We start from the raw sequence: 24,221 nt of genomic DNA, 5'->3' as shown, positions 1-24,221 counted from the left end.
GTGGGTATATCGGAGTGTCTGAGAGACGAAGAGCTGGTCTCCCCATTGAAGGTGTGCAGCATTCTTCCCCGTCCCACTACCCTCTTCTTTCATGACCATCTACTGACCATGCCGCTCAAGATATCGTTGTCTCCAGTGACTAAAGCTATATGATCCAAATCCTTTTGGATTGAATGAGTGGCAAGTGGATGAACGGTTAGGAAATATCTTAGTTTCTTTCTTGTTTATCCTGCGGTAGATTGTGGACAGGTACTGGGCAAATTGATCAACAGTGTTGCGAGATACTTCTGGGTTTTTTTTCCCCTTTTGGGCAAGGCTTTTCCTTCTGATTTATTCCCTGAACGACAGATCATGTTTTTGTTATCATGATACGATTTCATTTAGGTGGTTAATGTCGGATATAGTTGGGGCCACGACAGTCGATAATGAGAGCACGATATTTCCTTTCTCCAATGCATTTCTATCGAAATATGAGACCTGCCAGACAAGAAACCCAAGTGAAAATGACATATTCGAGGTTTATTTGCATGATAATGAGTTACCTATCCAATTGTATGCACCAGAACTACTTGCTAGAAACGCCATACACCAGCAAAACACCCCCCCACCCGCCTACTATCGATCGAGTGACGCCTCCCAATGCCTGTACTTGTACTGTATCTGTATTGAATCATAATAATAGATGCAGCGCTCGCACGCCTTTCTCGGCCGCCGCAATGTGCCAGGGTCTCACATCCATCTCACGGTCCACAACGCCTCGCGCCCTGGCCAACGTCCCCAGGCCCCTGAAGTAGCACAGCATCTCTCTAAGTAGGGGTTCGTACGCCCGTGGGGTGGCTTCGGTATGCACGAGGTTGACCTCCATCACTACCGGCGGGTCTTCGATCCTCGTTCCAGTTCGTTTGATTAGGTAGCCGCTCACCAGTGCTGGTCGAACCTCGAGTAGAGTGGTAGAGTTGCCCAGTCTGTGTCCGACTACAGCACCCCAAGTCTGATCTGTGGCATCGATGAGGAACGAGTCGCCATCTACCTCACCGGCACTCTCAGCACCGGGCGTAGCACCTGGGGGATTATTATCACGCATTGGAGTTGCTGGTGTCGTGGTTTGCTCCGGCGAGACGATACTGGCTTGTGGTGTCGACACGGGTGTCGAGTAGAATGCTGAAGTTGCTGTGTGAGGAATCTTGACTGTTGGTGGTATAAGTTGAAGAGAAGGGTTGGTGTCGACCGTCATCAACACCATGGTGAAGGAGGCCTTATCATCCAGCTTGGAGGCTGTTTGCCACCACTCAACTTCTCTCTGATCCATGGGTCCTGACTTGGTCACAATCACTCGCCAGTGGACCTTCCAGATCGACATCATGGCCAGTGTTGTTGCCCAGATCTCAACTAAGATGGCCGCTTTCTGTTGAGCTGTGGATCGGTCAGGAGTCCTTGTCCTGGTGACGGAGTAGGAAGCAGTCGCCTGCTGTTGTCCACGGTTGTCGGTCCATGCTGCTGTAATCCACCGCCCATCCAGGCTTTCAGCATATCCAACATGGAGACACGAGTTCTCATGCATGAGAGACTGAGAGGGTGTGCTTCCAAGCTTGAAATCGATGATGCGAGGCAGAGGCTGCTCAAGCATGATCGCTGGAGCGGGTGTAGGGCCACCAAACTCAGGGTCCAGGAACAAAGTACACCGATCGTACGTTTCCATACAGAGTTTGATCATCTCTGTGGGACTGGGCACGACAAGACAAGTCGTGGATGATATCAAGTCCGAGGACACAAGTTGTAACACCAACTCATTCTGTGGAGTCTCTCGACGAGTTGCTAGCAAATCGCTATACTCATCAAAGCAGCGGTAGAAGGCCGTGCATGCTTCGATGATAGAGGCCGGGTTGTCGGGTGAGTAGACAAAGTAAATCACCAGGTTCTTTTGCTTGGACTTCCACTCTGACAAGGAACCTCGAAGCACCTCCATGCTTTCAACAAGGGCAGAACCATGGCCTGTGATAGTGGCATCCGGAGAGGTCGAGATCCTATCAACCTCGTACGGCAGGACACCATCTTTCATCTCCCCAGACAGCACTAGCTTGTTGAAGGTTCCCAGCTTTAGAGATTCGTACACGCTCTTCAGACGGTCGAGGAATGTTCCCACATGATCCGCCATGCCCTTCCAGCCCGGAAAGATGCAGAGCGAGGCGATGTCTTTGGTGCCCCACGAGGGTGCCAGTCCAAGACTTTCCCAGAACGAGACTGACGAGGGAAGCACGGATAGCTTCGTCTCTGCCCTACGAACCTCCAAATGGGGTACGGGAATCTGGTACAAGTTGTTGGGCCGCATTTGTTCCGAATTGGGGTCTCTGCCTGGAGCTGGCCTAGGCTGGAGACGATTTGGCTGTCCTACAAGTGGAAGGTCTGGGATGTCGAGGAGTCCCTTCAACCGAACTGGCGATGCGCTTCCTAGGCTGGAGGGAACGACACTGTGGAGAAGTTGCAGGGAAGTGCGAGCAACATTGACTTCCTGACCCCTTATTGTCGCCAATCCAGTCGTTGCGTCGACTTTGTGGTCAATACCAATCTCTAAGCGCCCGGTGGCCGCCTGCTCCGTAATGATTTGTGCAATCTCAACAAAGTCCTGGTTTGAGAGTCCGACATCAACATTGAGGGGCTCTGGCTCTGAAAAGAATCGAGAGAGCAACAACTCAGGGGATTCCGGTTTCGAGAGCCTCGGCAGCTCTATCGCGAGTTGCTCCTCGGCTGTCTCTTCGCTCGGCTCCGCCTCCTTCGTCGATGTAGCCTGAGATAGGACATCGTCGTCCACAACCGCCCGCTTCACACTTGACTTGATTGGTGAAGTAGGACCCCCTGACATGGAGCTCGAATCCTCTTGATCAGACTCGAGATCACTGCCTTCGGAGCCCGACATGTTCCCATTTATCCTCGTAGGACTCGTGTTGTTGGAGACTTCCATCCCTGTAAAACCCTTGATGAAAGTGCTGGCAGGAAGTGACAGCTTCCTCATACTCGGCTTCAGCTTCCCATGTCGTTCCAGGTACTCGGCATCCGAAAGAGTGTTGGAGTCGCGCTTCAACCTCTCTGCCTCCTGATCCCTTGAAAAGTCAAAGGCACCACCTTGCTCGTATTTTTTATTAATCAAAGGGAGCTTCGGATCAAACTCAACCTTTTCAAAGATGCTGCTCTTCCGGCGAGCGATTGGGGAAGGATTGCGAGAATCTTGCACAGGGCTGCTTAACGACGCCCGGACGCGCTTGAACACTGTTGCTGGGTCGAAAGGGCTTGATCCTCGTTTGGTAGAGTTGGGTCGCTCAGGTTTAGCACGATGATCATCGTTTAGTGAGCTTCGAGCATGTTTCAGTTCGGGCTTGGCAAAGACAGAGTCGTCAACCCCGGGTTTCGGTTTGGGTCCAGTATCCTCAATGGCTTTTTGAGGCTCCGGCTGCTTGACCACCACAGGGGGCAAAGTTTGAGGTGGCGGTGGGATAGGATTTGGCTGCAAGTCTCCCATTGTGATGTCCAAGTCGTTGCCGTCAGGCTGGTCGAAAAAGTCGAAATCGTCCTCTGTAATGTTGTGGTCGCCAAAGACATCTTCGCCCATATCGCTCAAGATATTCTCAGACTCGCCCAGGAGATTGCTGTCACTTCGATCCCTCTTCGCCTCGTGATTCCCATCCCACCCGTCGTTATCGGCGTCAGCCATCGGCGTCACTGTTGGCATTGCGGTATCGATGTCAACAGCAGCAGCAGTTGGAGGTGGATTGCCAGGACTTGATATTGTCCCGTCTATTGAAGGCGTCACGCCGAGATGCTGTTGAATCGCATCAGGAGGTGTGGGATACATGACCCCAGCAGCCGCTGTGCTGGGTCGTCGGAGTGTCAAGGGAGATTGCCCGTTGATTCTTTGGGGTTGGGCATCGCCACTATTGACTTCCCTTGGGATTGCAAGCACTCGCTCTGCCTTTCGTTTCGAGACCTTCTCTTCCCTTTCTGACGTCGAGTTGAACCATCCTCGGGCGTTCCCCAAGGGGTCATGACATTCCTCATGCCCGCTCAGCATCGTATCTCCTATCCGGCAAGTGGTCGAAACCTCCAGTGGCTTTTTGCGGAAGCAAAGAGCCCCTGGCCAAGGCACTGTCGCGCGTGTCCGCTTTGGGTCATTTTCCGCCTCTGGAGAAGCTGGCTTCGAAACCAGTAGATTAATCCAGGAGCCTGCTTTGAAGTTGGAAGGGTTAAGTCCACAGTGCTGGAGGGCTCTGAGACATGAGTGCTTCCAAAGGGAGTCTTGGGCATCTGCAACTGTCCTAACGGCTAATACTTGTGTATTTGGTGTTTGAGATAAGCTATGATCAGCCGCTGAGACGTGATCGCCGTTGCTTGAACTCTGTTTCGTCGCCAGAACTCCATAGGGGGCAGCAAGGATCGGGCTGCTCGGTGAAATCGGATCCGTCGAAACGGCGTCTTCCACTGATGCCATGCTTCTGCAGTATGAAAAGTACAGGCTGATGATAAGAGAGCCAGTAGTTGTGAGATAAGTCTTGAATGTCCCAATAACTGGATCGCTTGGCAGAGAGCCCCTTTCTTGCTCACTCGCGTCGCCTAGCGACGGAGGGATCAAGACAGTTCGATAGTTGAGCGGAACAGCCATCGATCGGCTGCAGAACGCGAATGATACTGAAAAAAGAATTGCAACGATGAAATTCTCGTAAATAGTCTTTGGCACAGGCTGCGCCGCCTTGGTTTCAGTGGGTTGAGCTGATAACTGCGAATCCCCTTCTTGCAAGTTTCCGCCCATGGCTTGCGTCGGCGAGAGCATCGAGTTCCGTTGAGACGAGTCCGTAGTAGGGTTGGCCGAGGGGGGGTTCGCCGCCGCATTTTGCGTAGTGTTTCCCGGGATGCGGCTCTTTTGCAGGGCCATAGGCTCGAGTGTGCCCTCCTCCACCATTCCAAGTGTGTATCCGCAAACTTCGAGGGTGGCGCCTGGGACAGGGCTGACGGCATCGGTTGCGCCATCTTTGCTCACGATTTGAAAAACCCATATTCCCAGTCGATTGGTATCGTACGAGACGAGTCGTCCTTGGTCACGAAGGATGCTCTCGATCTCAAGAGCGGAAGATTGGAAGCTCTGGGATTGGTCGGGGGACGGCTCGTAGATGCGAAAGGCAATGGACGCGATATTATTCTACCAGAGGTCCGAGTTAGCAAGTTATAAGCTCCGGGACGTCCAGAACCTACAATCGACAGGGTATTCGTTTCATATTCGCCGGTCTCCATCTCGGCAACTTGCTCGCCGCCCCGAAGTCGCAAGCCGTGAATTGCGGCTCAAGGTACGACAGCGTACCGCGACGAGGCGCAAGTAGTTTCGTCTCGAGGCTCGAGCACGGTCTTGTTACACGATTGCGACCGACGGGCTAACGTAGAGATCCTCTGAATATCGTTGTGAAAAGGATGGTTGTTGGAGCAGCCGACTCCCCGGACTCCATCTCAACGAGCGAGAGTGTAGGGCCGAGCAGCTCGGGGATGGCGCCACGGAGAGCTACAGTCGCTCGATCGTCGTGGCTATTTTGGATCCGATACTGGTGAAGAGAGAGGCTATGCCTTGAGAGCTGGTCGAAGTAGTATCGGCATGAGAATGGATTTGATGATGATGTGGCCTTGTCGGTCAGCTCGATGTTGATGATGTCGCAGGCGCAGGATGGCGGAGATGGAAATTCGGTGGAGGCTGCCCGTCGCGCGGAGGGCCAGGGCCAGTGAGCCTCAGCTGGGATGGGGACTTTGCGGAACGACCAGCCGGGCTCAACCTTAGCTAGGGGACTGGCCAGGGATGTTTTAGGGGGTCGGGGATTGGATCTTAGGGGACGTCAGCGCTCGGGCGGTTGACCTTACAGGGGCGTAGGGACCAATCCCGAAGGGCCGGGATATGCGGAGCTCGAGTGGCCGACCACGGATAGGAGCGGGGACATCTTCACCGAAGCCACCGAGCTCACCTCGAATGTGGGGCGCAGTTTTTCTTCACCTTGATTTTTTTCCGAGACCCTGCGCTCCCGTCGCGAATCGCAAAACTTGCCTGTTACCTACAACACCAAGCTTTTTGTACACGACTCGTTTTGCGATTCGCGGCCATGAAGCTCTCCAATCCGGGAACCGTTCCCGTCTACACAATCTCGGGGGCCTCTACAGCTCGCCCCCTTCCAGACTGGCTTGCCCGGCGCAGAAAGCGAAGTTTGAAGAACGATGCCGAGTACCAGAACCGTGTCGAGCTCCTGCAGGACTTTGAGTTCGAGGAGGCAAGCAACTGTATCCGAGTTAGCGAGGATGGCGATTGGATCATGAGCACTGGCACATACAAGCCGCAGATTCACGTTCACAACCTACCTCAGCTGTCGCTGTCCTTCGCTCGCCACACCAACTCTCTCAACCACTCTTTCGTCCTCCTCTCGTCCGACTACTCCAAATCTCTTCACCTTCAGACCGATCGCCGTCTCGAATTTCATACCCCTATGGGCTGTCACACTGAAGTCCGTCTTCCTAGATATGGTCGCGATCTTGTCTACGATAGGCACTGCACTGAAGCTCTTGTTCCGGCCGTTGGCCTAGATGCCGATGGCAAGGGCGAGGTTTTCCGAATGAACCTCGAACTGGGACGTTTCATGAAATCATACCAAATCGAGGTTGGTGGTGATGATGAGATGACGGGTGGTGGTTTGCAGGGAGGTATTGGGGTTGGCAGTGTCAACACTGCAGCAATCGCAGAAAATACCCATAACCTGATGGCCTTTGGAACCTCAATAGGAACTGTCGAATTCTGGGATCCACGTTCCAAGTCCAGAGTTGCCCTACTCGGAGGCCATGAAGGCGAGGTCACCGCACTCGACTTTAGCCCTTCAGGCCTATCCATTATCACCGGCTCGTCTAGTGGCATGATGCAAATTTTCGACCTACGACGGCCAGTACCCCTTATGAAGAAGGATCAAGGATATGGCTTCCCTGTTCAAAAACTCATTCACATGACTACCGCTTCGCAAGAAAAGAAGATTCTGTCTGCCGATAAGCGTATCATCAAGGTCTGGGATGAGACGACGGGAGACCCCTGGACATCCGTGGAGCCTCTTGTGGACATCAATGATGTCGCCTGGTGCAAGGACACCGGTATGCTTCTGACTGCCAACGAAGGCAAACAACAGCATGCATTCTTCGTTCCTCAGCTTGGCCCTGCGCCTAAATGGTGCTCTTTCCTGGACAACATGGTCGAGGAGATGGCAGAAGAGGTGCACACGGAAACCTACGACAACTACAAGTTCTTGACGCTGCCCGAGCTCAAGCAGCTGAGCTTGGCTCATCTTATTGGAAAGACCAACCTGCTCCGGCCATACATGCATGGATACTTTGTGGCATCTAAGCTGTACGAGCAAGCTAGGTTGATCGCCAACCCCTACGTCTGGGAAGAGGAGAGGACAAAGCGTATCAAGGAGAAGGTCGAGAAGGAACGTGCCAGCAGAATCAGGGGCACCAAGAAGGTCAAGGTCAACCAGAGGCTGGTGGACAAGCTTCTCAAGAAGCAGGAGAACAGAGACGAGGTCGACACCAAGGCTGGTATTCTTGGCGATTCCCGATTCAGCAAGCTGTTCGAGGATGAAGCCTTTGCCATTGACGAGACTAGCGGAGAATTCCGAGCTCTCAACCCCAGCACCGTGGTGGATCAGCCAGTCGATCCCAAGGCCCCGACTCGGTATCAAGGCAAGGACTCTGATGAGGAGTCTAGTGACGACGATATGGGAGAGGATGAAATCAGGGCACCAAAGAAGTCAAAGGACGACGTGGTAATGCGGGTGTCGTCTACCAGCAACCAGGGCCGAACAGTCAAGGACACCGCACTTGGCTCGAGACAGCAGAAGTCGGGTCGGATCAACAAGGCCCGAGGAGAGGTGGTCGGCGAGCGGCAAGTGTCATTTGTTCCTGAGTCAAAGAAGAAGCAGAAGCAGCGAGAGGAGGAGGAAGCCGCACCCCCACCCAGGGAGAAGCGATCTGGTGCTCGGCGAAGCGCCAGTGCCAACACGTTCAGACGGATGTAAGATGCAGTGGGGAAAACAGGCGCTTGGAATTTCATTATCAAAAAAAGCAAAGGCGTTATTGCTCGCTTCCCGGAGACAAAGATCAGACAGCCCATGCGTGGAGGTTACTAGTTATACATGATGATACCCGGATCCTGTCCGCCGTAGAACGCCTGAGACCGCAACTCTTGTTCCTCCTCCCATCAACTCTCCCATCAGCTCTCCCTGCCCGTGCTGCCCAACGAGTGACCCAACTTCCTTCGCACCTTGTACCTTGTACCACCGCAGTTGCCAACTGTAACAGTCTTGCAACAACATCCTTCCTCTTCCTCGTCCTCACTTGCGTCCCCAGCCCTTCTCCTTCCGCTTTGCCTCTGCTTTGGCCAGCCCCTTCTCGAGATCCTCGGGCCGAATTCCAGGTGTTGGGGGGACATCGTCATCGATTCGTGTGCGATTCCGGAGCGAGTGTGAATCCTTGACTGAAGATGGAAACTCGGACCTTCTTGGTGTAATGGCGGCAACGACCTTGCGGGCTGATCTCCTGATTGTCTCCTTGACCTTCCATTCACGCTTCTTGGCGACGAAGAAGAGGACGGCTGTTGAAACTGACAGAGAGTCAGCACATGTAAATCGAAACTGTGCACGACAGGAACCACTTACTTCCAATGAGACTGACAAAGACAACCACGACGATGATGGCGATCATGCCACCCTGAGAAATGGAGACGGAATTGCTAGAACTATCGCCGGAAGCACCTGCTTCAGTACCAGCATCGACATCCGGGGCACTGTCGTCGCCATACGGCTTCTCTGAGGCCAGAGGGAAGGGATCAGTTGTGGTCGACATGTTGTCTTGGAGCAGAAGTCGCTGGCTTGGGTGCCAATGGCTGGAGCTGGGCTGTTGAAGGGTACTGAAATGACGGTTCACAGAACCTGAAGAGTCGAAGCCAGCTGCAAGACCATGTAAGTGGGATGGATGGAATGGACTTTTTCTCGTGCACGAAGCCCCGTGCTGGGACAGCCACTTGTATTTACATCCATCTCGCACGCATATCTGCTTCCCTGCTCCCCACATGCGTAGTGGCCCAGCCCATGACACAGCCAACGTCGCTCCCAACTTTCCGATTCATGACGACGAGTTATCATTGGATCCCTATGACAAGGCCGAGACTCGAGTGCAGGACTTGGAACTGCGAAATAGCAACAGCCGACGGGGGGTTCGCTTGTGATTGGTGAGTGCCGACCTCGAAGCGCCGAGCGGCAACGCCTATGTCAGGGGTCCGTCCAATGAGATGCCGCAAGGGCGTTCTCACGACGGAGACGCCTGTTGGTCGTCACGCGCCAGAGGGTGACTGATGCAGGGACATTGTCGGCTCTAGAGTTTTCCTTTGTGATGGGCCGCTGGATTGGTCATTCCCAGGCTGCAGCCCTGGGCAGAGAGTTGCATCACCAGCGGGATCGTCGTTGGTGTTGGAAGTGCGTTTCACTCTTTCATGCTGGGTCCAAGGACGGCGGCTGGGATGCGTCAGGGGAGCAAAAGTAGCGGTGGCCTGTGCGTTTCGACTCTGTCAAGCGAAGCGCCATGAGCCATATTTAGATCCATGTCTTGGTGTTTCTCGTGCATCCTGTCTGTCGTCATTGGCATGGGCGTTTCAAAGGCTGCCAACTCCATGATAGCCGCTCTTTTTGGCCTTTTCCGTACTGTACGATGAACCAGGCAGTGCGATGTGACATGGCATTGAGTCAGGCATGCCTAGTAGGCGCTGAGATAGAGGGTTCTTCGGGCATTCTGCCCAACGTGACGATGTTGGTGGACACCGCGAACAGGACTATCATTGGCATTGACACTTGATTTCCGAGTCTCTATCACCGCGTTGAATTTGTTGAAAAGGAAGGATTGAGCCACTGTACCTAACTATTGGTGGGGCACCTGTTTTTTGGTGCAGCGGTCAATTTAACACTATTCTTTGCCTTGGTAGATTTAGATAGAGACAATCCGTTCCTCAGATATATATATTTTACAACTACCTATTCATCGTAGTAGCAGAACAAGGATCGATTTGTCTCCCCATCCGTCAATAGCCATCTATGTACTTACTATCAATAGACAATAGAACCAGTTCCATCACGTAGTCATCTAGTCTCAATCCCTGCGCACCAAACCAGTCCAGACACTGCGAGGTCGGTGCCAACACCTCAGTCCTCCTCCTCCTCCTCGACTCTATCCATCATACCTTCCAAGCTGGAAGGCCCCTACCCCGTTGAAGATTCAACAAAATCTTCTCCCGCTGCCTCCTTCTTTGTCTTGGCCGTGTCTGTCGTCCATTCTCAGCTCGAAGATGTCCCTTGTACCGCGAATCGGTCGATTCGCAAAGGAGCACTTGCCTTGATGCCGCTCCCAGGACTTCACATGTCATCGAGATGCTCGAAACAGGCCACAGCTGTTGCGAAACACACGTCGATACACAGCATAGCTCCTCCCTATTTACCATTCACGTCCTCTACGGTGCTTTTCACATGTCCGAACATCGCCTGGTGTTGGGCAGAGTGCCTTCCAAACACGACACTTGACGGCAGTTGTCAGTCAAGAAATCTGGAGGCTCAGGCCTGTTCCCCCTCGAGCCCAAACCGCCGCCCCTTCCTTAAACAAAAATCAACTACGAAATCGTATAGCGCAGGGCAAGTAATCAGTGAGTATCCTTCCTTATACGCCTCTCCTTCAACTGACACGGAAGGTGACCACCGCGTCGAGGGCAGACGTCTATCTTCGCCTCCCCTCGTCTCTTCTCCCATCATCTTCTCTCTCCTCCACCATCCCTCTCTTCTTTCACCCGTCATCTTCTTTCTCCCCCGTCCATCCCTCTCTTCCCCTCTCCTACGGGCATAGGAAACTATCCGCCAAAGCCTCCTCTTGCCATCACCATCTTCCGTACCTTCTTCTACACTTCTGAGTCTATTCCAGCGACACTCTCCAGAACAGAACCAAAGGCCTAGATCATCTTTCCCCCCTCGACATGTCATCTTCGCCGGGCTCCCGGTCCAGAGGGAGCAGGGAGGTCTCCTTTATCCACCCAGACGAGGTCAACATGTTTGACTCTCCCCCTCCAGAGCCAAACTCACAGGAACCGTCAACCGCCGCACCTGCCCGAGGTTCATGGCTCACTACACCTAACGACGAGCCTCCCCAGGAGGAATTCAGCCTTGAAGCCCCTCTTCAGGGGGCATTCGCCTTCGCAGCCCCTCCGCCTCGTGGCAGCAACGTCGCCTTTTGGTCACGTCGGCCTCCTTCTTTCGTCCCTCGGCATATCCCACCACATCCAGAGCCTGCTACCCAAATCCCCGCCGGATGTCAGCCTCCAGCTCTTTGTGAGAGACCTCAACCCGGGCTTGTAGAAACCCCTATTCTTGAAACGCACCCATCAGCCACAGCTCTGCGCCCCCAGAGCCAGAACTTTACCGCTCATCAGAGTCCTCCTGTTTCACATCACGAGAGCTTTCAACGCCGCCTTCATTCGTGTCCCCAAGACAGCGCTCCCGAACAACCCCAGAGCTATCATCACGAGGAAAGCCCTTCTACCACGGATCACGACTCCAGCGGCCCCCTTCCAACTCTGTCTCTCGCATCCACTTTTCCCGAAGAGGATCCCAGAGTTCGAGAGCGGCTTCAATCGCAGTCCACCAACGTCCCCATACCACCTGTTCAGAATTGCCCCGAGATCCGCCAGCAGCGTCCTTCTGAGTTCGACACAAATATCAGAATGGAGATCATGCAAGGTGTTGTGGACGCAGTCAACCGATTCCATGCCCTGGGCAAGGTTGAGCGTGACCTCGCTGGCGAAGAGATCGAGAAGCTACAAGGCGAGCTCCGTCGCAACGAGGGGACTCTGGAGATTGCCTATCGAGAATTGGGCAAGAAGAATAAGCTGTTGGCCGAGCGACATGCACAGTTGACCGAGCAAGAAGAACAGTTGGCTGAGAAAGATACAGTCGCTCGTGAGTGTATGGCTCAATGCAACGAGTGGAAAGAGAAGACACTCTCCGCTCTGCGGGAAAAGGACACCCTTCTCGCCGACATCGCGTCTCTTCGCAGCAAGCTTGGCAAGTCGCAAAAGCTCACAGAAAACATGCCAGCCAAGCTGCGTGAGTACAAGGCGAAGCTCAACGAAGCGATTGACGAACAACAAGATCTCTACCACAGATCTCTCGCCTACTGCGATTCAGCCACCAACACAATCCAGCAAGAGAAGAATGTCCGAGCATCCAGCGCAAGCGAAGTTATCATGGCACTGGAGGCAAACCGCAACAAGCAGGCCGAGTTGCGGGAAGGCTACCGAACGGTCTGCGAAGAGCTTCAACGGGATGGCGAGAGAAGTATGCGCCCATGTTTTCCCTTCTCTTTGACCATGGCTTACCATTCCATTAGAAGACGAACATATTCAGCAGCTAGAGGCGGATCTGACGAACCAAGGAGCCGAGCTCACTCGAGAGAAGCAGTCTTCGGCCACACTTCGATCCAGCATCCAAGAGAATGCCAACATCGACCAACTGATGAAGCTGCTTCAGGACCAACAGCAATTGTTCCTTTCCAAGTACGTTGTACCAACCGCTTGCTGACTTTGCTAACATCCTAGCAGGTTCGATGCAATCTCGGCGTCCCCGTCAGAGAATCGAATCAAGGCGTCTGATCTGACGACGGCGGGCGACAAGTTCAAGGATACCATCCTTGCAAGGTACGTGGTTCTCTGGCAGTTGGCTGCATCCGCATATACTAAATACATCCCAGCATTCTGCCTGAGTTTCAGTCCCTGCATGCTCAGCAAGGTGCAATCAATGACACTCTCGAGCAAGAGTTTGAACAAGAAGTTGTTTCCCTTGAGGATCTCAGCGTGCAGCTCGAAGAGTTCGCGAAGAGAGCGGGGGAGGTCCAAGGCTTGCGAGAGTCCTTGGTCGTCGCTTTGCAAGACGCGGTCGAAAAGACCGATGCACTCCGCAAGAGCCAGGATGAAGTGATCGCGGCTCTCAGAATCCAAGTCGATGGCGTCAATGGACAAGTGCCGGTACAGCAAAGTGTCAACACTACCCTCAACCAGATGGCGGGTCCCGATGGGACATCGCAGTCCAGTCGCACACTCATCGGCGGCGCAGACCACGATGTCGGTGGCCCAGACTCTCAACCTCCTTACACTCCAACTCCGAACCCACGCGATCGAAAGGTCGTTGTGAGCAGTCCCGAAAGAGACTCGGTGTCAACAGGAAGGCCAATATCAGTTGCTGAAGAGAAATCACGACGACGTGATGCCAGTGCTCCACGTCCGCGTTCGGCTCTACGAAACTACGCTGGCGTGACGAAGCCTGCAAACTCCCAGAGAGTCTCACCTAGCGCACCCTTCACTTCGTGGCATGAGTATGAAAGGAGACGGCGCAGTGGCAACAATTGAAAGGCATCGGGCATGAAGGGTGGAACAACCACTACTGGAGCCCCTGCCTCCAAAAACGCCAAGCCGATACAACTTGATCTTCAACATGTCTACACATCGATTACCCAGGGAGGCCGGCGACGTCCCCACTTCATCATCGGGGCGACAGGCAACGGTTCAGGTGGATCATTGTTATGGTGATGAGATTCAAAAATATGACGGTGGGACGAAGAAGACTGACACCGAGTATTTTGGCGATCTCGAGGCGGAGACAACTGAGACTGAAGATGTGGACAACTAAGTGTACTTACTTATCAAAAGCCAGTCGTGTGGTGATAGCTTTAGCCGTCATACAAACTGCACGACACCTCAGGACCCAAATTCTGTGCTTCAGAGACATGTCATCGATTGCAGTCATGGCGTAACGTGAAATTGTGGTTTATGATGTACATGTACAGTCGCATCTCGTGAGGCGAGGTGATCCAAGGGCCCAAACTCCAACAATGCTCTGTCGTATAGTGTTACAAATGGTGTTGGCCGCGATGGGCGGAAAGGCGTTTCCTTCTTTTCCCCATCTCTCTCCTTCTCTGGCTGGTCTAGGCAGATCGGTTCTCTCGAGGCGGATCCGACGAATCGTGGGTATCATGGAGCAGGATCAAAATGGATATCATTTCCTCTTCTTCGTCTCGAGGAACAAGACCTTCTTGCGGACTGGGTCTCCATGTCAGCACAGGAGGCAGCAGAGAGATCAATTGCAGTGGGACATACCGATAGGATCATACTTCAACATGCTCATCATGGGGGCGGTCCTGGGGCGCTTGAAGGTGTAGAAGAAGCCCGTCATGGCCATGGAGATGAGGCGCACATGCACCAAACGAGCCTTGGCTGCCAGAGGGAATCGAGTTAGTTGATGTTGGAATCAGAAGACTTGGGCGACCAATGCGCCAGGGAAAGCTTCCTTACCCTTCTTTGCCATGGTGAACGAGGCGTAGGGGAGACTCGGATTGGATGGCTTGTCTGGTGGGATGGGCGCCGGTGATGCTGGATGGGAAATTTCCGGAGGGCGGAGGTTGTCGGGAGGCGGGACAACGTAGTGCCGGCTTGAACCCCTCCTCACCTGCGAGGAGCAACTCGGTGAGTGAGCTTCACCGAGGGGCCTAGTGCTGCAACTTGAGCTGGGCCATTGGCCAATGAGAAGGCTCAGAGTCAGCACATCAGACACAAAGCAATTATCACAACCTGCAGAGCTGCACGATAGGAGCAAATAATGTCAGAGAATAAAGATAAGGGTGCAGCACAAGTCCCGAGTCCAGAAGGGCCTGGGGCCGGCACTTCCGGCCCTACTGCCTTGCGCAATGCTGTATCACACTCACTGGATGGGAAGGGATATCGGGCAGTTGTCCGCGCGAAGCGATATAATACAGAAGACCATCACAACTACCTAGGGAGGTAGCAAAGCTACTGTACTGTGCTTGATCACCTGGGACGAAAAGAGCGCCCGTGTGACACTATGTACTTGTAGCTCCTTGCCGCGATCTACCACTGGCCGGAAGAGCTGCAACACGTTCTCAAACCCTCCATCCCCATCTCATCTCATCCATCTTCCCCTCTTTTAACCCATTTCGCCTCGCTTCGCGCCGAGCTCCGTCGTTTTCCATCATTCTTATCAAAGCTTCCGCCCTTCGTCAGGCGGACATCGGGATCTACGAGTTGCGGTGACTGAGAGGTCTCAACACATAGGTATGTATGGCTAACCCCCACGGAGCGAGAGACGGGACGAGGCGAGACGAGACATGGCCTTTTTCCCCAGACTCGTTTTTTAATTTCCCGCGGGAAGAGCTGTCTCTCGCTTCGCTTGTCCTTGTCACTACACTACCCCCCATGTTCCTATATCGGAGCTGTTGAAGATTTTTTGTTTCGACTCAGAGCTATCAAGAGCTTCTTGAGCCTCAGAACCAAACCTCTTCTTCAACCAGCTCAACAGCAGGCAGCTTCAACTAACTGCCTCCTACGAACCTAGCTCTTTTTTTTTTTTTCTTTCTCTCTCCACCGATCAGCTCCACGCTTCCGCCTCGGGCACACCATCTCCGAACCCGAAGGACCATAGAGTACGTAACATAACCAACATGTTGGCGCGTCGCACATCGGCATCCCTCGGCCAGGCGGTACGAGGGCAGCAGCAGCAGCGGCCGTTGAGGTCGTCGAGGATCAGCAGCGACGACACGTTCGCGTGCAACGGCCAGCGTTGGATGAGCCACTGGCGGAGCCCCGCCGCATCAGGTACGTTTGTCGAGAGAGCTTGTTGTACATACGTTGCTGTGTGTGGGTGATGGGAAGAAGAATTACCGGCACAAACACCAACCAACCATCCATTCGGGCGATGCGCCTGCATCTGCGCCTCCGTCTGTATGGCCGGGCCGGTCCCGACAATGCGGGAGGCAGAAAGAGATGCTCTAGTGAGAGAGAGATGGCAGACACAGTCACAGAGAGAGAGAAGACGTCGGAGAGAATCACAAAACCGAGGCATCGGCCGCGCCTATGCGCGATCTAGCTCAGGCGGTCCGCGAATCTTGCAAGGCGTTCGATTGGATCTGCTATTTTCCTCGTCCTGGCAATGCCATGGCATGCCATTCGCGCTTCGCTGTGCTGTGCTCTGCACTGCATGCCTGCACAACGTGCGCTGCCCACTTGTTCCCACCTCCCCTTCCCCTCTCTTCTTCAGCCGCCTTTTTTTCTTTTACAAGTCGCTTTCTCCCGAGCACGGCAACATCTGATGGGTGAGGCGGTGGCTAGCCCCGAGCAGACCCCGGCATCGCTTCGGGACCCTCCGAGCCCGAGCCCCCTTCGGACGAGGTGGCCGGGGACCGGGATCTGTCTTGTTCTTGTCAATTGGATGGTGTCAAAGGTCGTCATCATCAGCATCAACCATCATGATCATGCCGTTTCGGCTCGCCCTGTCTCGGTTTCACCCTTACCCATCGCTACTGCACCGTACATCCTCTCATCGTCAGGTTCTTTTCCGGGGATCCGGGTCCGGACCTTGAATCCCCGTCCCTTGCCCATCCCTACCCATCCATGCTCTTCCCCCCAATCCATCCATGCCCATGCCCACACCCACGCAGTCTCTCCACGGAGGGGAAGAGGGGGGGTGCCCTGAACTCACACTCTCTCCCTGGGGCCCTGGACCTGAAGTGAGGCAGCGCGGGATACAGTAGCGCTGTAGAATTGTTCGTCCTCGTCATGGACAATGCGGCGCTCGTCCCCCTTGAGCCGGGAAAGGGCTGGCTGTTGCGGATGGCCTCGCTCGTCCATGTTAGTCCATGTCAGGCGACCGACCGGCCACCCACAAAATGCGCTGATTTCCGTCGTCCGTCTCAAGACCACCCACCGCAGCCCACCCGGGTCCCCATCCACCCCCAGACGTGGACGTGGACGTGATGTGGTTGCGGGTGGAGAGTGGTGATGGTGGGCAATTAGCCGTTGCTATGCTTGCTTTGCTTTGTTGCTTTGCTTTGCGATGCGACTGCTGCTGCAACTACTGCAACTACTGCTGCTGCCTCTGACGACGGGAGCTTGTTGTCTATTTCCATTAGACATTAGCTTCTGCGTTATTGCCCGCTGCTCGCTCTATTTGTATCCCGCTCCGCCCTCGTTCCCGTTGACCTTTCCTTTCTCTTCCCTCTTACACTTCTTCTCCTTCATCCTCCGGTCCTCGTGTCCTCTTACACGAACTTGCAGCGTCCTCCCCCGCAGTGCTACAGTGTATGCTTCCTCCCTCTCTCTCTCTGCCTGCGCACGTCTCTCTTACTCACACCGATCCTCTCATCCTTGTCTGGTCTAATCCCCCTTGGCCCGAGGCTTGCGGCCTCAGCATTGACAATAACAATTCCCTCGTTGTCGAGATTGGGTGATTCTGTTGCTAACTCGTTCGATGTTTTTTTGCCTTATATATAGTCGGTCCCCGTGCTAGTTGTGCTACCTCGACTACTACCCCGCGACGACCCTTACTCGCGTCGACTCCTCATAAATCTACCCCGCCAAAAACTTCTGCTCTTATCTTGTCCCCCACTATCCTCCACCATCAGTCTTTCTCCTTTTCAACCACCACCGCAAAAATGAGATTGACCGTCGACAACATCAACCAGCACATTGTTGCTGCCAAGTACGCCGTCCGCGGTGAGCTCGCTGTCAAGTCCGAGGAGTACCGAGCAAAGATCGCCGCTGGCGACGCCGCCGACCTCCCCTTTGAGCATGTCATCTCGGCCAACATCGGAAACCCTCAGCAGCTCGACCAGAAGCCCCTGACCTTCTTCCGCCAGGTCGCCAGTATCCTCGAGAACCCCCAGCTCCTCCAGAGCGAGGAGGCTCTCGTCGAGCACCTCGGCTACAAGACCGATGTCATTGAGCGCGCCAAGTGGCTCCTGAGCAAGGTTGGCTCTGTCGGTGCCTACAGCGCCAGCACTGGTGTCCCCGCCATCCGCGAGAGCGTCGCCAAGTTCATTGAGCGTGAGTTCACCCCTTACAGGATAGATCAAACCTCATCTAACACCTCCCAGGCCGTGATGGCTTCCCTGCCGACCCCTCCAAGATCTACCTCTCCGCCGGTGCCTCGTCCGGTGTGAACACGCTCCTCCACACCATCTGCGCCAACCCCAACACCGGCATCCTCATCCCCATCCCCCAGTACCCTCTCTACACTGCCACCCTCGCTCTCCTCAACGCCAAGGCTGTCCCCTACCTCCTTGACGAGTCCAAGAACTGGGGAACCGACCTCGAGATCATCCGTGCCTCGTACGACAAGGCCGTCGAGGAGGGCATCGACGTCCGATGCATCGTCATCATCAACCCCGGCAACCCCACCGGTGCCTCTCTCCCCGAGGAGGACATCCGCGCCGTCCTCGAGTTCGCCAACGAGAAGAACCTGGTCGTCATGGCCGACGAGGTCTACCAGACCAACGTCTTTGTTGGCAAGTTCCACAGCTTCAAGGCCGTCCTCCGACGTCTCCAGGAGGAGAACCCCGGCAAGTTCGACGGCCTCGAGCTCGCCTCCCTCCACAGTATCTCCAAGGGCATGGTCGGCGAGTGCGGTCACCGTGGTGGTTACTTTGAGCTCGTCAACTTCGACCCCGAGGTCGAGGCCAACATCTACAAGTTCATCTCCATCATGCTCTGCTCCCCCGTCATCGGACAGTGCATCGTCGAGCTCATGGTCAACCCCCCCAAGGAGGGCGAGCCCTCGTACGAGCTCTACCAGAAGGAGTACAACGGCATCTTCGAGGGTCTCCGCGAGCGTGCCACCGCCCTGCACAAGGCCTTTGCCGAGATGGAGGGTGTCGAGTGCGCCGCTCCCCAGGGCTCCATGTATCTCTTCCCCACCATCACCCTCCCCGAGAAGGCCGCCGAGGCCGCCGCCGCTGAGGGCCGGAAGCCCGACGAGTTCTACTGCATGCGCCTCCTCGAGGCCACCGGTATCTGCGTCGTCCCCGGCGCCGGCTTCGGCCAGAAGGAGGGCACCCTCCACTTCCGAACCACCTTCCTGGCCCCCGGCACCGAGTGGGTTGGCAGCATCGTCAAGTTCCACCAGGAGTTCCTCGACAAGTACCGATGAAGCGATTGATAGCATTGGCTGCGCGTCGCCGGTTCAGCCCCTGCCAAGAGGTTCACTCCAGCTGCTGCGAACCATGGCGGGGTTGCTACCAGAGGGGCCTCGGCGGTCAGGGCCCGAAGTCTTCGGCCCTGGTGTCCGTGGCATGAGGCCCATGGTGTGTGGAGGCTTGTCATGAAAAAGAGACGGGTTAGTCAAAGGTTATGGTCACAAATAAAAGAGAAACAAATGCAAACATTTTAGCGTCGGGCTAGATAGATCTGGATTAATAGAGGCTCAATCTAGCGTCCATACCAAGTTCATCCCTTGAGGGTTGTCGCGATGCACTGACCCCTTGCTGGTCGACGCCTATCGTGCCACCCAATGTTGGTGATAATGGACTTGACTGAGTTATTTTACATCAACACATGTGCTCATCAGATAAGTATCTTTGTCACCACCACGCCTTGACGTGGGTATCAGCCCATGTTTTTTGTTCATCACCGGGACACCAGCCAATCTATTACCGCAATGGCTTGTCTAATCCATATCATACAGTCAAACAAATAGGTAGTGGGCGTGGGCAATCTCTCCTTTCCCATCCTCGCCCATAGCAACCCTGCGTAATTGGCATGATATCAGAGGCTCCTCCCTCAGCTCTACGCTCTCTCGCTTCCCCTCAACCGCACGGCCTGGCCGTACTTTTGGAGCTTGGTGATGAGCTGATCGCCCTGGCGGACCACGTCCTGGTACTGCTTGTTCTTGTCGTCGGGGCGGTTCGTCTCGATGACACCCTTGCCTGTAACACGGTCGATGGTGCAGGGGATGCGGCCGGCGGCGATGAAGCGAGCCAGATCACTGGATATCAAAGTTAGTATATCTTCTCACATTTTTACGGGGGAGTAGGGAGTTTTACCGGTCGAGGAAGTCGACAGTCACGCCAAAGTCATTGGCCATGCTCTCAAGGCCAACAACGCGGTAGCTCTGGAGCAGCTGCTGGTAGGCGCGCAGGCGCATCTCACGGATGAACCAGCTCTTATGCTCGTGGAGGTAGCGGTCCTGGTTTAGGAACTGCTCCTCAACTTCGGCAAGAGACCGGAAGAAGGTCTTGTAGTTGCCGTTGTAGAGGCTGCTGACAAGGAGGGCCAAAGGGCTAAAGTCGATGGCCAACTCGGCCTCGGGCTGGTCGGTGCTGGTGCCCAGAGTGGTGAGGTTGACGGCGGTGGTGGTGGCAGCCTTGGGGGCCTTGACGCCAGTAGTGTCATCGGCACCAGGTCCAGCGCTGAGGGCGCCGCTGAGGGCGAGCAGCTTGTCCTCACCATCTCCGAGGATGGCCTTGATCTCGGGGGCATCGACGACCTTGGACTTGAAGTCGACACGCTTGAGGGAGACGGAGCCTGCGAGGACCGAGTAGACGACAAGGTTGGAGTAGGTGCAGAGCTCGTAGCTGGTAAAGGTGGAGAGAGAGTCGAGCAGCAGAGGGGCGGCGAGGTTGTAGGATCGGACGGTGAGGAGGTGAAGACCCTCGTAGGCCTTGAGGCGGTTGCGGCGATCCCAGTCACCGCCCGTTTCGACCAGAGACTTGGCGCGCTCGACGTGCTTCTTTACGAGGGGCTTGTCTCCATAGAAAAGGCCCATACGTATTATAGCGAGGACGAGGTCGATCTTGGTGCCGAGGATGCCCGTCTTCTCGAAGACGCTCTCGTAGGCGGCGATGGCCTTGTCCTGGGGGAGTGTTAGCGGGTATGCGTGGAGCATTGCTTCGAGTTCCAGAGACGTGCCTTGTCGCCCACCCGGGCCCAGAACTCTGCGCGCTTGCCCTTGGCAGCCATGATCTCAGTATCACCAGCCTGCTCAACAGCCTCATCCTCCTCCTTCTGGAACTCCTGCAGCTCGCGGTCATTGTCCTCCTTCAGCTGGTTATACAAGCCCTCGTCCCAAGGAAGGCTGATGACGGTGGCAGAAGGCTTGGTGGCGACCATGCCGACAAGGCTCGACTTTCGACTGAGGGGCCTGCCGGGAGCAGAGGCGCCACCCTCGCCGATGGTGTTGAGGACGCCGTCGAGGGGGTGGGCGAGGTACCGGTAGAAGGGAGCCATCTTGTCCTGGGCGATGGCATCTTGCAGAGCCTTGACAGCGGCTTGTTGGGCGGTCTTGGAGGCATAGGCATTTGTGAGGGTGAAGACGTGCTGCGAGAGAGGCAGCAGTGGCCATTTCGCGTACTGGGGATCGGAGCCCATGATGGCGGCGGGCGGGAGTGTTTTATCGGGAAGAGTATCAGCTGGTGGTATGTGTATCGATTGCGTGCGTAAAGTGGGAGATTGGGGGTTGACGGGGGAACGTGCTGGTGGTGGCTGTTGATGTTTGCGATGATGGATGACGAGAGAAGCTTGAGAGCTTGCTTGGTGTTGAGGTCAAGCACTCATAACGGCAAGGCGACAGCTGAGTGGCCCGGGCGCCGTTGCTGCAAGGCTCCAGCGGGACACGCACTGGAGGGAGGGACTGGGGTACGTACCGTTTGCGGCAGTGGATGGGAGCTTGAGAGCTTCATACTCAACTTGACCTATAGCTCATCAAAATTCATCAATTCGAGGTTTAAAATTCTAGATAAATTCAGATAATAATTAAAACTCAATTTATTCTACTTAAAACTGATTATTAAACTGCGGCTATGATGCTTCTCAGCCACAGCAGAATCCACCGCCCGGGCACTCACCAGACCCGACTTACAACAACTACATCCTAGAAATTCATCATCGGGTATGAATACGATTATTCCATCATCAAAATCCCTTTCTCCGTCCTCCGACCCATGCCCGGCCGAGTGTTCGACGACAACCGAAGGCCATACGCAAAACCCAATCCCCGTTCGGGTATCTAGCCTCAGTTCGGTCCCGGTGCTCACTCATCCAGCCAATCAGAGCTCGTATAGCACTCTCTTCAACCCCGACGCCGACCATGTCCGGCTTGAGCCTCACATCATCCCATGAAATTCGGTCGAGAATCAAGTGTTGGTTGAAGATTCCTCTTATGCATCTCAAATTTCAGTCACAGTCATGGAAGCCCATAAATACATGCTCCCCCTCGACGGGCTCAAGAGGTCTCACCATCTCATCATCCTCGACAATTACTTACAGCAACTACTATAATCACTTACAACAACTTTAACCACCATGGCTGTCGATACACAGCAGAGCCTACAGAGGCAATCAGAAGAAGCTATCAGACTTGAAGACGGGCCACATGACCCCAAACCTGAGCCCGAGACCTCAGCCAACGACCAAGCATTCATCTCAGGTGGAAAGCTTGCCCTGATTCTCGCCGCCCTCTATGCAACCATGTTTCTCGTTGCTCTGGTGAGAATTTCCTGTTTTGTTGGATCTCATTTATATACTAATCATGCTTAAGGACCGCACCATCATTGGAACCGCAGTTCCTCGCATCTCAACAGAGTTCCATGCTCTAGACGACATCAGCTGGTACGCCAGTGCCTACCTCATCACCAGCAGCGCAACCCAACTCCTCTGGGGCCGTATCTACACCTTCTACTCGACAAAGCTCATCTTCATCGCTGCCGTCGTCATCTTCGAGGTCGGCTCCGCCCTCTGCGGTGCTGCCCCCAACTCGACCGCCTTCATCATCGGCCGTGCCATTGCCGGCATGGGCTCGGCGGGCATCTTTTCTGGATCTTCCGTCATTCTCACCCAAATACTTCCGCTTGAGAAGAGGCCCATGTATATCGGCATGATGGGCTCCATCTTTGGTGTTGCTTCCATTGTCGGCCCCCTTATGGGCGGAGCATTTACTGACAACGTCACTTGGCGATGGTGCTTCTATATCAAGTCAGTTTACCCCTGATCGCTTTTCCATATTTCACACATTGCTAACATGGCTCACAGCTTGCCTATCGGAGGCGCTGTTCTCGCTGTTCTCTTCGTGTTCCTTCATGTCCCCCAAGTTACAAATACGGAGACTCTCAAGAGACAGTTCATCCGCATGGACCCTATCGGTACCGTCTTGTTTCTCCCCGGTATCGTCTGCCTCATTTTGGCTCTTCAGTGGGGCGGTGCCTCTTACCCCTGGAGTGACGGACGAATTATTGCACTCTTTGTGGTGGCCGGTGTCCTCCTTCTCGCTTTCATCGGTGTTCAGATCTGGCGTCAAGAGGATGCCACTACTCCTCCTCGTATCGTCAGCCAGCGCAGTGTCGCCTGTGGTATTGTTTACGCTATGTGTATCGGAGGTGGCATGATATCTCTCCTCTATACGCTGCCAATCTGGTTCCAAGCTATCAAGGGCACATCCGCAATTCAGTCTGGCATCGACACCATTCCTCTCGTGCTATCTCTCGTTGTGGGAGCTATCATGTCAGGAGCCATTATCACCCGTACCGGATACTATGTCCCCTGGATGTTCGTCGCCACCATCCTGACTTCAGTCGGCTCGGGCTTGATGACCACTTTCAAAACAAACACTGGTCACTCAGCATGGATTGGCTATCAGGTTCTCTTTGGTCTTGGTCTTGGAACGGGTATGCAACAGCCCAGCATGGCCGCTCAGACCGTCCTGTCTCAATCGGATGTCTCTATCGGTATCTCCCTCATGTTTTTCTCCCAGTCCCTGGGTGGTGCTGTTTTCATTTGTATTGGGCAGTCTATATTTGTCAATTACCTTTCCGACGGTCTCAAAGCGGTTAGTGGAATCAACATTCAGGCGATTCTCGAGGCCGGGGCAACAGCATTATCCGATCTCGTTCCGGCCCACAAGTTACATGAAGTCTTGGTCGTGTACAACGACGCCTTGCAAAAGGCCTTCATTGTCGTTGTGGCCGTATCTGCTTTCATGGTGGTGCCCGCTCTCGGTATGGAGTGGAGGACTGTGAAGAACAAGCAGCAGGGCGGAGAGGAGCAAAAGTAGAAAAGAAAAAAAAAAGATTCAATCTTTGGAACGGCTTAGTTATAATTGATCGACATTTCACCACTCTGCGAATATAGACTCGGATGGCTTCATGGGGTGAGGTAGGCCTGGCTTGGGTAGTATTCCAAGGATACATGTTACATATACAGCATATTAATAAATACTCGATATATATTCTCTTCTCAATGGGATTTCCTTCAGTGTGTCTGTTTGGCGAGTGCTCTGCCAAAATTACCACCACGGTTAGTA

General features: G+C 54.4%; 7 protein-coding genes across 7 annotated transcripts; 3 read left to right on the top strand and 4 right to left on the bottom strand.

Annotated features, from left to right (window-relative positions):
• Nucleotides 1-670: 670 nt before the first annotated feature.
• Nucleotides 671-5,277, bottom strand: NCS57_00389900 (Mediator of RNA polymerase II transcription subunit 13; the record flags this gene model as incomplete). The annotated part of the gene is made up of 2 exons (XM_053053876.1): nucleotides 671-5,185; nucleotides 5,239-5,277. 2 exons carry the CDS (start codon nucleotides 5,275-5,277, stop codon nucleotides 671-673), a joined length of 4,554 nt encoding a protein of 1,517 aa, XP_052916036.1.
• A 791-nt stretch (nucleotides 5,278-6,068) lies between these two features.
• On the top strand, nucleotides 6,069-8,075 carry NCS57_00389800 (Ribosome biogenesis protein ENP2; the record flags this gene model as incomplete). Its single annotated transcript, XM_053053875.1, has 1 exon — nucleotides 6,069-8,075. Exon 1 carries the CDS (start codon nucleotides 6,126-6,128, stop codon nucleotides 8,073-8,075), a length of 1,950 nt encoding a protein of 649 aa, XP_052916035.1. The 5' UTR covers nucleotides 6,069-6,125.
• A 315-nt stretch (nucleotides 8,076-8,390) lies between these two features.
• On the bottom strand, nucleotides 8,391-9,129 carry NCS57_00389700 (uncharacterized protein; the record flags this gene model as incomplete). The annotated part of the gene is made up of 2 exons (XM_053053874.1): nucleotides 8,391-8,659; nucleotides 8,715-9,129. 2 exons carry the CDS (start codon nucleotides 9,127-9,129, stop codon nucleotides 8,391-8,393), a joined length of 684 nt encoding a protein of 227 aa, XP_052916034.1.
• Nucleotides 9,130-14,138: 5,009 nt separating this feature from the next.
• On the bottom strand, nucleotides 14,139-14,447 carry NCS57_00389600 (uncharacterized protein; the record flags this gene model as incomplete). Its single annotated transcript, XM_053053873.1, has 3 exons — nucleotides 14,139-14,182; nucleotides 14,240-14,356; nucleotides 14,435-14,447. 3 exons carry the CDS (start codon nucleotides 14,445-14,447, stop codon nucleotides 14,139-14,141), a joined length of 174 nt encoding a protein of 57 aa, XP_052916033.1.
• A 3,139-nt stretch (nucleotides 14,448-17,586) lies between these two features.
• On the top strand, nucleotides 17,587-19,079 carry NCS57_00389500 (Alanine transaminase; the record flags this gene model as incomplete). The annotated part of the gene is made up of 2 exons (XM_053053872.1): nucleotides 17,587-17,977; nucleotides 18,028-19,079. The coding sequence occupies 2 exons, from the start codon at nucleotides 17,587-17,589 to the stop codon at nucleotides 19,077-19,079; spliced, it is 1,443 nt and encodes a 480-aa protein (XP_052916032.1).
• A 635-nt stretch (nucleotides 19,080-19,714) lies between these two features.
• On the bottom strand, nucleotides 19,715-21,295 carry NCS57_00389400 (PCI domain-containing protein; the record flags this gene model as incomplete). The annotated part of the gene is made up of 3 exons (XM_053053871.1): nucleotides 19,715-19,913; nucleotides 19,972-20,780; nucleotides 20,837-21,295. 3 exons carry the CDS (start codon nucleotides 21,293-21,295, stop codon nucleotides 19,715-19,717), a joined length of 1,467 nt encoding a protein of 488 aa, XP_052916031.1.
• Nucleotides 21,296-22,228: 933 nt separating this feature from the next.
• NCS57_00389300 (MFS domain-containing protein) lies at nucleotides 22,229-23,972 on the top strand (the record flags this gene model as incomplete). The annotated part of the gene is made up of 3 exons (XM_053053870.1): nucleotides 22,229-22,411; nucleotides 22,464-22,897; nucleotides 22,955-23,972. The coding sequence occupies 3 exons, from the start codon at nucleotides 22,229-22,231 to the stop codon at nucleotides 23,970-23,972; spliced, it is 1,635 nt and encodes a 544-aa protein (XP_052916030.1).
• Nucleotides 23,973-24,221: the final 249 nt, after the last annotated feature.

Source organism: Fusarium keratoplasticum, chromosome 3, assembly GCF_025433545.1.
Source record: "Fusarium keratoplasticum isolate Fu6.1 chromosome 3, whole genome shotgun sequence".
NCBI classification, from domain to species: Eukaryota; Fungi; Ascomycota; class Sordariomycetes; order Hypocreales; family Nectriaceae; genus Fusarium; species Fusarium keratoplasticum.
The sequence above is the reverse complement of the archived record's forward strand: the minus strand, read 5'-3'. Positions and strand labels throughout refer to the sequence as shown.